Source organism: Myotis davidii, unplaced genomic scaffold, assembly GCF_000327345.1.
Source record: "Myotis davidii unplaced genomic scaffold, ASM32734v1 scaffold2763, whole genome shotgun sequence".
Lineage (NCBI taxonomy): Eukaryota > Metazoa > Chordata > Mammalia > Chiroptera > Vespertilionidae > Myotis > Myotis davidii.
The window spans coordinates 22,524-32,706 of record NW_006294397.1 but is presented as its reverse complement, the minus strand read 5'-3'; the positions used below and the strand labels follow the sequence as shown (position 1 = coordinate 32,706).

At 47.9% G+C, this 10,183-nt stretch overlaps 1 protein-coding gene and 1 long non-coding RNA gene across 4 annotated transcripts in view; one reads left to right on the top strand and one right to left on the bottom strand.

The window, feature by feature from the left end:
- The window catches only part of PPIE (peptidylprolyl isomerase E), a 13,967-nt gene extending 5,253 nt beyond the window's left edge, over positions 1-8,714 (top strand). For 2 of the 3 annotated variants that reach the window (XM_006768468.2, XM_015567023.1), the window contains exons 7-10: positions 1,946-2,069; positions 6,573-6,758; positions 7,564-7,706; positions 7,903-8,714. In XM_006768468.2, the coding sequence (XP_006768531.1) occupies positions 1,946-2,069; positions 6,573-6,758; positions 7,564-7,706; positions 7,903-7,971 (522 nt within the window). In that variant the 3' untranslated portion in view covers positions 7,972-8,714. The remainder of the gene's footprint in view (positions 1-1,945; positions 2,070-6,572; positions 6,759-7,563; positions 7,707-7,902) is intronic. The other variant, XM_015567024.1, reaches the window with a different exon arrangement.
- LOC107183881 lies at positions 8,563-9,135 on the bottom strand. The gene is made up of 2 exons (XR_001514696.1): positions 9,044-9,135; positions 8,563-8,974 (listed from the first exon to the last, which is right to left on the bottom strand). It is a non-coding gene; the product is annotated as an uncharacterized LOC107183881 (long non-coding RNA).
- Positions 9,136-10,183: the final 1,048 nt, after the last annotated feature.

The window sequence follows — 10,183 nt, the reverse complement described above, 5'->3', positions numbered from 1 at the left end:
GAGTGCTCCTCCTGGCCAGCCCTCCTCCGACAGGTCCACGGTATTCCTGGTCCTGTCCTGATACAGGAGAGTGAGGACGGTAGTGGTACCACCCCTGCAGCCTCTGCACAGGTCTGAGGCTCTCGCTCCCTCGGAGACCTGCCTAGGCACTTGCTCCTGATTCTCAGCATGCCTCTCTCTGATCATTGCTTCTCAGGCCTTTCCTCCCTCCTGAATGTTGCTTCTTTCTTGGCTCATGGCATCGCTCTCTTCTTTCGGCCAAAAGAGTGGCAGCCAGTCTGGTTTTCACAGCCTCCCTGGTGCTGCTGACTCCCGTCTGTTTCTAGTGATGAGCTTTAGACATTGTGCTGCGAAGCGCACAGGCAGCTTCAGATGGCCGGAGCGGTGCTCTCCCTTCTCTGTCCTGTTCTCCCTGTATTCTCAAGCTTGTTAACGTGCCACCATCCATCCACACGTTGACCCACGCCAGAAATTTGGATACAAAGCAGAGCATATGAATGGCCCTCGCAGCCAGTGCAATACCCCGAGATCATCTAGACCCTGCTTTAAAATAGAGACAACATATCATCACATTCTGCTAGTTTTTCTCTTAAGTCTCCCTTGAATCCCCATCCCTGATTGTTCCATCATCCTGATTTAGCCTCTCATCTCATTTGAATAACCACAGTAGCTCCCTAACTAGTCTTCTGGCTAGAATCTTGCTCTCCTCCAGTCTTTCCTAAAGACGGCTAGAATGATCTTTTTAAAGCACAAGACCCATCATCTGACTCTCCTACTGATACCTTTTCTGACTCCCCATCACCTGTCCTGCGAGATAAAGGCCAAGAGGGACTCTCCAAGTTCTTGCCCCTGCCCCCTCCCCTCTCCACACTGCAGTCCCCACATCGTAATGCCAGGTTTTGTATTTCCCTCTATGTCTCTGCTTTTGTACAGGCTACTCAAGTGCTTGTTGCCTTTCTCTTTCTAAGCAGCAAACTCTGTGAGGATAGGGGCCTTGTGTTATGCATCTTGTTAATAACAATATCAGGTGGGGTGATGTGATTAAGAGCATGGACTGGGTGGCTTGTGTGAGTGCTTAGGTTTGAATTCCAGCTGTACTGCTTACCACCTCTGTGATCTTGGGCAAGTGACTGAACTTCAATGTGCCTCGGTTTCCACATCTATAAAATGGGGATAGTAGTGGTCCCGACCTAGTGTCGTTCTGAGGATTAAATGAGCTAATATACATAAGACGTTTAGAATAGTATTCTGTACATGGCAAGTGAGTATGTGAGTATTTGCCGCTACTGCTGCTGTTAGCAGCAAATGATAGAAATAGTATCTTCAGTACGTTTGTTAAACTGAACCACAGACACGTTATGAATCTTTGACTTCTCTCTTTGGAACAGTTATGATGGCTGTGTTAAATGTCTCCTTGTCCTCTGCTTATAGCTTTGTCTGCTTGGGGATAAGGCAAGGCCCGCTCCACCTCTTCCATTGTCTCTGAGCACTTAGGCCCAAGCCAGAGGGCTGCCCTCCTTGCTTCCTCGGTAGCCAGCCTTTGGCTGCACATAACTAAGCATAGAAGGAGGGGATGGTGCTACATAAAAGGGTCTGTTTAACTGGAGTAAGGTGAGTGGGCTGGAGCTGGTGTTTGAAGGTGTTGAGAGTTGTGTTGGGCCAGGACAGTGTGATATGTGACTTCAGGGAGGGTGAAGCAAGCCTCTGTCTGAGGCCCAGTGTGATGAGATAATGTGCCTGTGGGTGGAGGTCTCCTGTCACTGATGTCCAACTCCGTGCTGGCCTTGGCCTCTGCCTCCTGCAGCCCCAGCGGGCCCAGGCCTCCCCTGTCGGCACCTCCCTCCAGCCTGCTCCCTGCACTTGGGTTCTGGGTGTGTGTGCAGAAGACTGCTCGCTGGCCTGCTCAGGGAGTTCTCTCTAACCCAATGGTTTCTTCTTCACCCAGGGAGAGCCCACTGCCAAAAAGGCCCGGTCCAACCCTCAGGTGTACATGGACATCAAGATTGGGAACAAGCCAGCCGGCCGCATCCAGATACTCCTGCGCTCAGACGTCGTTCCCATGACGGCAGGTGAGCAGGCTCCAGTCGGGACTGTAGGAAGCTGCTGCCTGGGCAGTGAGCCTTCCCAGGGTTCTCTGGGGCCTCAGTTCGGGTGCCCTTGACATTGTTTCCGATCTGAATAGTGGATACAGAAATCTAGTAACAGGTAGTGTGAGTAGCGTTTTTGAAGCTTTATAAGTGCTGGTTTACTATTTAGTAATACTTTAAAAATATATCTATAAGTAAACATAGCCCTGGCCAGGTTGCTCAGTTGGTTGGAGCATCGTCCCATACACCAAAAGGTGGTGGGTTTGAAGCTCAGTCAGGGCACTTATGGGAGGCAACCTATCAGCGTTTCTCACATCGATGTGTGTGTGTTTTTCTCTCTCTCCTCCTTTCCTCTCTAAAATCAATGAAAACATTTAAAAATGAAAATAAAATAAAATCATCTTCCCTATCTCTTTGTCTTCCCTGTATAGTTACCATAATTTTGGTTAGGTCTTAGGTTATTTTAACTATGTAAGTAAGCATCAAACTGTGATAACTTCTTTTATACATAGCATTTTGTTTTTCCCGGAATTCATAATTGTCTTGCTTTCTCATTTGATTAGTCTTCTATGCATTTCTTCCTGATTCTGTCCCAGATTCTTCTGCCTTTATAAATCGCTCATCATGTTCAAACACATCAGATACTCTGTCAATTTCGCTTTCTCGTAGTAGCTCCGCCTTGAGCCTTGTGGCTGCTCTAGCCTGGACGGGCTGCTTTCCAGGCCTTCTCACAGCTATTGTCCTGGGATCTCCTGTTTCATCTCTTTTTTTTTTTTTTTTTTAAATATATTTTATTGAATTTTTTACAGAGAAGATGTTTTTTTTTTTTTTTTAAATATATATTCTATTGATTTTTTACAGAGAGGAAGGGAGAGAGATAGAGAGTCAGAAACATCAATGAGAGAGAGACATCGATTAGCTGCCTCCTGCACATCCCCTACTGGGGATGTGCCCGCAACCCAGGTACATGCCCCCGACCGGAATCGAACCTGGGACCTTTCAGTCCGCAGACCGACGCTCTATCCACTGAGCCAAACCGGTGTCGGCTCCTGTTTCATCTCTTATGTTGCCACCTCGGTTGTCTTCTTCTTTGGTTACTCCCTTGTCTCAGTAGAGGACATACTTTTGCAGCTTCTGCAGAAAAGCACTTGGGAGGTAACTTCTTGGAGACTGACGTCTGAAAAAATGTGCCTTCCCACTTGATTGATAGGTAGGTGTAGGATTCTAGAGAAGGCTAATGCCATTCTGACGCTTGGTCCTTTGTACAAACCTCTTTTTCTTTTTTCTATCTAAAGCTATGCTGTTCAATATGGAGGCCGCTAGCCACATGTGACCATTTAAATTAAATTACAGTAGCCAAGTGCTGAATAGCTGTTCAGTAAAGCTGGTCTAGCGCCTTGGAGGGTCTGTTTATCCTGTACTCAGAAACGATGTGCTTTCGGAATCATTTCCTTTTATCTGTCATGCTGACTTTTGTGTGGGTCCTGCTGTATTAGGTTTCTTGTGCTGCTGCCACAACTTAGCACAGACTTGGCAGCTTACGAGAACACCAAAGCATTGCCTTACAGAATCTGGCGTGGGTCTCATTGGGCCAAACAAAGGAGGCAGCCAGGTTGCTGCCTTCCTCACTGAAGCCTTAGGGGAGGAGCTGTTCCCAGGGACTCAGGTTGTTGGCAGAATTTAGTGTCCTGCGTCTGGAGGACGAATGCCCCTTTCCCAGCGGGCTGTTGCTGGGGCTATTCCGGCTTCTAGAGGCTGGCGGCCCCTTGCTCCACCTGCAGAGCCAGCAGTGGGGGATCAGTCTCACCTTGAGCTTTTGGTGTTTCTTTCTTCGTGACTTCAGCTGGGAAAGCTTCGGTCATAGGCTCCTGATTTATTAGGCCCCCCAGGCTGCTCTCCCATCTCACGGTCCATAACCTTGGTCCCGTGCAGAGTGCCTCTGCCCTAGCATAGCCCAGGTTCCAGCGACTGGGGCACGGGCATCCTTGGGGAGAATTGTTCTGCATCCCACACTTACCAGTCCGCACAGTCTGTTTTATCCTTTGGCTTGGGAATATTTCCTCGAATTATTTTCGTTGCTTTTGTCCCCTCTGGTTTCTCTCATTTCTCTCTGTAACTTTCTAATGTTCTTTTTTATAGCACCCTGAGGTTATGTCATGCATGTAATAAGTTCTGGGTTAACGATTCTATAATACATCTGTATATCGCGTTGTGTGCTCCCCACCCCAAGTCGGGTCTCCTTCCATCACCGTTTATATGCCCCCCTTTATGCTGCTCATCCTCACCGACCCCTCTTACCCTCTGGTAACCCTAACTGTTACCTGTGTCTGTGAGTTTGTTTTTATGTTTGTTGCTTTTTTATATCCCACATATGAGTAAAATCAAATGGTTCTTGCCTTTTCCGTCTAACTTATTTCACGTAGCATGATACTTTCAAGATCTATCCGTGTTGTCACAAATGGCAATATGTCATCATTTTTTTGGCCACATCTTTATCTAGTCATCTATCAAAAGATACTTAGGTTGTTTCCAGGTCTTGGCTATTTAAACAGGCTTTTAACCAGACTTACTGTTGTTACATCTACCTTTGCCCTCTTATCTGAGCTTTTGGTGTTTGTGCAACATAAACTGAGTTGCTTCTTGGCTTGACCAGCTTAAGATTCAACTTTTTTAGGTCTGTTATGTCAGTTATGACTCTTCTATTTGTTTTTAAGTTTTCAAAATTTTTTGTTGCTGTTGTCTCCTTTTTCCCCCTTCACTTTATCCATTTCTAAGTGTATAATTAACCATCACCAGTATCTATTTTCAATTTTTTTATTACCCCAAACAGAAACTCTGTATCCACTAGACAGTAACTCTCCATGCACTTCACCCCCCAGCTCCTGGAAACCTCTACTTTCTGCATTTGCCTATCCGAGATATTTTATATAAATAGAACCATACAGTAGTTGTCCTTTATGTCTGGCTTATTGCACTGAGCATAACATTTTCAAATGTCATCTGGGTCATAGCACAGATCAATACTTCATTCATTTTTATGACCAAACAATATTCCATCGTGTGGATAGACCACATTCTGTTTATCCATTCATTTGCTGGTGGACACTTGAACATTGCTTTCACTTTCTGGCTATTGTGAATAATGCTGGTATAAACATTCATAATAACATACGTGTTTAAATCCTTGTTCTCAGTTCTTTTGGGTATACACTTAAGAGTAGAAGTGCTGGGTCATAAGGTAATATTATTTTTAACTTTTTGAGGCACTTCAAGCTGTCTGCTGTAGCAGCTCCACCATTTACATTTCACCAGCAGTGTATAAGGATTCCAATTCCCCCACATCCTTGCCAACATTTGTTATTTTTGTTTATCACAGCCATCCTAGTAGATGAAAAGTGGGGTCTCATTATGGTTTTGTTTTTTGTTTTTAATCCTCACCTGAGGATATTTTCCCATTGATTTTAGAGAGAGTGGAAGAAAGAGGGAAAGACAGAAACATCGATGTGAGAGAAACACATCAATTAGTTGCTTCCTGCACGCACCCTGACCAGGACCTGGGCCAGGGAGGAGCCTGCAGCTGATTATGTGCCCTTGACTGGAATTGAACCCTTCTGTCCATAGGCCGACTTTCTATCCACTAAAGCAAACTGGCTAGGACTCGTTATTTATATTTATGTTTATATTTATTTATATATATATTGATTTCAGAGAGGAGTGGAAAAGGAGAGAGAGAGATAGAAATATCAATGATGAGAGAGAATCATTGATGGGCTTCCTCATGCACACCCCCTACTGGGGATTGAGCCTGCAACCTGGGCATGTGTCCTGACTGGGAATCAAACCATGACCTCCTGGTTCATAGGCCAATATTCAACCACTGAGCCATACCGGCCAGGCAACCTCATTATGGTTTTGATCTACATTTCCCTGATGGCTAATGTTGAGCATCTTTTCATGTGCTTTATTGGTTATTTGTATATCCTCTTTGGAGAAATGTCTATTCCAGTCTTTTGTTGAGTTGTAGGAATTCGTTATAGACACTGAATATTAAACCCCTACTAGATAGGATTTGCAGATATTTTCTCCCATTCTATGAATGGCCTTTTCACTCTTAAGAGTGTCCTTTGATGCATATAAGTTTTTAATTTTGAATATGTCTATATATTTTTTCTTTTATCAGTGCTTTTGGTGTCATATTTAAGAAACAATTGCCAAATCCAAAGTCACAAAGATTTGCCCCTCTGTTTTCTTCTAAGATCCTGTTTGGTTTTTCTTTTTAAAAATTACTTTACCAACGGTTTAGAATGGAGTGGAGCTAGAATGCCTGGACTCCTCCCTCTTTGGTAGAATCCCCTATAGTCCTTTAAGTTGTCAGTATCACAAAACAGAGTGAAAAATTTTAAAAACAGAGTTTTCAGTCTAGTTACAGGGAGGTTTTGTTTGCTTGTGTTTTAACCTGAGCACCTTTTCCTGTCTCAACCCCAGAGAATTTCCGTTGCCTGTGCACCCACGAGAAGGGCTTTGGCTTCAAGGGGAGCAGCTTCCACCGCATCATCCCCCAGTTTATGTGCCAGGGCGGCGATTTCACCAACCACAACGGCACCGGGGGCAAGTCCATCTACGGGAGGAAGTTCGATGATGAGAACTTCATCCTCAAGCACACGGGACCAGGTGGGACCTGATTGGGGGAGTGTTGAGGGGCCCGGGTCTGGCAGGACGCCTGTGCGGGATGGGATGTTGCCAGGGAAAAGGGTTCGCCTGGCTAGAGCGGGCCTTTTCACCACTGTGTCTGGAAAGCGGCTGACACATCAGAAACACACAATAAGTACTTGATTATTTAAAACATTCGCAGGCTGGTCTGTTAGGTGTGCGACACCCTGCCCTGCTCTGCATTGAGAGTGGAGTGGGACATGGTCCATCCACAGGGGCACCGTGCCGAGGCCCAACGGAAAGAGCGGCTTTCTCACCACCACGCACCAGCTGCAGCGCCTCGTGCCGCATGCCCTCAGCCCACCAACCTGGGCCTCTTAGACACACTCAGATGGCCCCTCCTCCAGGGAGCCTTCCGTGATAGCGCACCAGCATACATCACACACACGTGCACATGCACTTGCACACACACACGGTCCCTGTGTGGCTGCCTCTGCGTCCGGTCCCTGCACAGATGTCTGTGTCCCTGGCCTCACTCTGTCATGGCTGTTGGCACAGCTCTCTTTTCGTGACGCTTTTCCACTAGACTGAGCTCCCCTGGAGCTGGAACCGTGTCCCCAGGCTCAGCAGGGGTCTGGTTACAAAGTAGACAGGAAGTGTTTGTTGAGTGAATGGAGGGTTAAATCCGGATAAAGTGATTGAAACCCTGCTCACCGTTGCACTGCCGTCAGTTGAGGGGAAGAAAGACATCGCATGGTCTGTCCGTCCCAGCGTGGGCCTGGCTGAGGGAGCCGGGTGGAGGGACTGACTGCTCATTCCCCCCCAGGCCTGCTCTCCATGGCCAACTCCGGCCCGAACACCAACGGCTCCCAGTTCTTCCTGACGTGTGACAAGACGGACTGGCTGGACGGCAAGCACGTGGTGTTCGGGGAGGTCACGGAAGGCCTGGATGTCTTGCGGCAGATCGAGGTGGGTGCTGCCCAGGCCTCGGTGCACAGCCCGTGGGACAGCAGAGCGGCGCCCTGTGGCCTGGAGGGGGGCCCGGCTGCTCGAGGAGGAGGCTGCTCTGCTCAGCCTGGGAATGGGGGGGTGGGTGTCCCTGAGCCCCTTTAATCGTCACCCTCCCTCCCCATTTCTTCTCTTCTCTTCTGTTCCGCCCGCAAAGGCTCAGGGCAGCAAGGACGGGAAGCCGAAGGAGAAGGTGATCATCTCCGACTGTGGGGAGTACGTGTGAGAGGTGCCTCCTCCACCGCCCCGCACATCCAGGATCCCGCAGCCCCGGGGACCCAGCACCTGTTAACGGGGGTCTGTGCCGTGGCCTCCTCGGGCTCAGCTTGGAGCAGCTCCTCTGCAGGCGCGGCCTGGCCTTCCCCTGGCTCTTCCAAGTGAGGCCACGGGCCGGGATCCAGCACAGGTGCCACCCTCCCCACCGTGGACGACTTTGCATGGCCTTTCTAGGCCTTTGCTGCCAGGGCCTCTCCTGGGCCCAGCAGTGTGGCTCTGGACGTTTCTTCTGGTAAAATAAACCCAAGTTCCTGTCTTGCTGCCACCAGCTAGTTCCTGGGAAACTGCACCTATGACTAAGCTGTCACGCCGAGATAGGCTGGCGAGGAAGTGGGGCATAGTGTTTTCTCCGCAATGTGTCTTTCCCTTCTTGGGTATAGTCCCTGAGATGCCAGGTGATGTATCTTCAAGCCAGATATTCTGAAAGTCAGAGGCAGTGGAAAAGTTCCCATCTGTTGCCCCTGCTGCTAACCTGAAGCTGGCTTGTCATAGCCAACACACATACTTACGAGTCTTAATGATTCATTTATTTGTTCACTTCTGTTCTACAGAATTTAAAAAATGACATAACTCAGTGTGCCTTTTCCATGCCAGATACTGTGCTTATTTGTCAGGAGACAGGAGGTCAGCACATTACCGGAGCCTAATCCAGCCTGCTGCCTATTTTTATGAATAAAGTTTTATTGGCGCACAGCCACATCATTTGTTCACTTGGTGTCTATGGCTGCTTTCTCACTGCCCCAGCACTGTTGAATGGCCCCAATATTAGAGTTCTCCAGAGAAACAATCAGGAGGATATTGTATATATGCACCTGTAAAGAGAGGTTTATTTTAAGAATTGTTCTGTGATTGTGGGAGTTGGCAAGTCGGAAATCTGCGGGCAGACCAGCGTGCTGGCTTCTCTCCACTCCTTCCATGTCCTGGTTGCCCAGGTGGTTTTAAAGATCCCGCACCTGTGGAAGGCTCTGAGCAGGGACTGAACTCTAGCCACACCATTCAGAATCCACTGCCCTGGTTTGAACCTGTGGAAGGCTCTGAGCAGGGACTGAACTCTGTAGCCACACCATTCAGAATTCACTGCCCTGGTTTGATTTTATTTTTATTGATTTCAGAGAGGAAGGGAGAGGAAGTGATGAAAGAATCATTGATTGGTTGCCTCCTGCACGCCCCCTACTGGGGACTCAGCCTGAAACCCAGGCATGTGCCCTTGATCAGACCGCAGGCTGACGCTCTTATCCACTGAGCTAACCCAGGTAGGACAGTGCCCTGGGTTTTTCAATCTTAAGATGTGGATGCGACAAGAGGCAGGAGCGGCCTGCTGCTCCCTGGCCCTGTGATCCCAAGGTAGCTCCTACTGAGGGACAGACGATGGCATTCTGGCTTCTGTCTACCAAATGGACTCCCAGGCTTTGGCTGAGCTCCCTCTGCTGTAATTGCCCAGATTCCTGTCTCCTGTGGGAGGGATGAGCTCCCAAAAGAGACCCTCCAAGCAGAGGGCCCCATTCGTGTATGGGGTAGGGGTGAGGGTGAGGGTTAGGCTGGTTTCTGCCAATTGTCAATTCACTCCCTCACTAGCTCCATGAGGGTTAGGGTGAGGGTGAGGGTTTTAGGATTTTAGGGTTAGGCCGGGTTCTGCCAATTGCCAATTCACTCCCTCACTATCTCCATGAGGGCTGGGCCTGTCCTTGTCCTGGTCTCGACAGCTCCACCCAGGAAAAGACCCAGGCTGCGGCCGGCATCAGTCCTGTGGCGGCTGGAGTTTCCTCTAAAGCCACATCTGCCTTCCGAAGCTGCTGGCATAGACATGTGTCACTGTCACGGAAGCCTTGCACAACCGCTTGGAGGGACTGTGAGACCTGCTTTTTTAGTGATGAAACCTGAGTCTGGTAGTGTTCAGGGGATAGAAATCTAGAAAGCCATGTTTTTCAAAAATATTTATTAACAGGGAAATTTTCATCATGTAAGTGGGGAAAGCATATCTCAAAGTACTTTAATATAGTACTTTGTAAAAATACCCAACTTTGTAAAAATACCTATCTATAATATGTAAACATCTATATTTGTATGTATATCCGAAGGGGGAAAAACTAGAAATAAATTCACAAAATATTAATAGTGTATTTATCTGAGTCGTAGCACTATGGTGATTGAATTGTATTTTT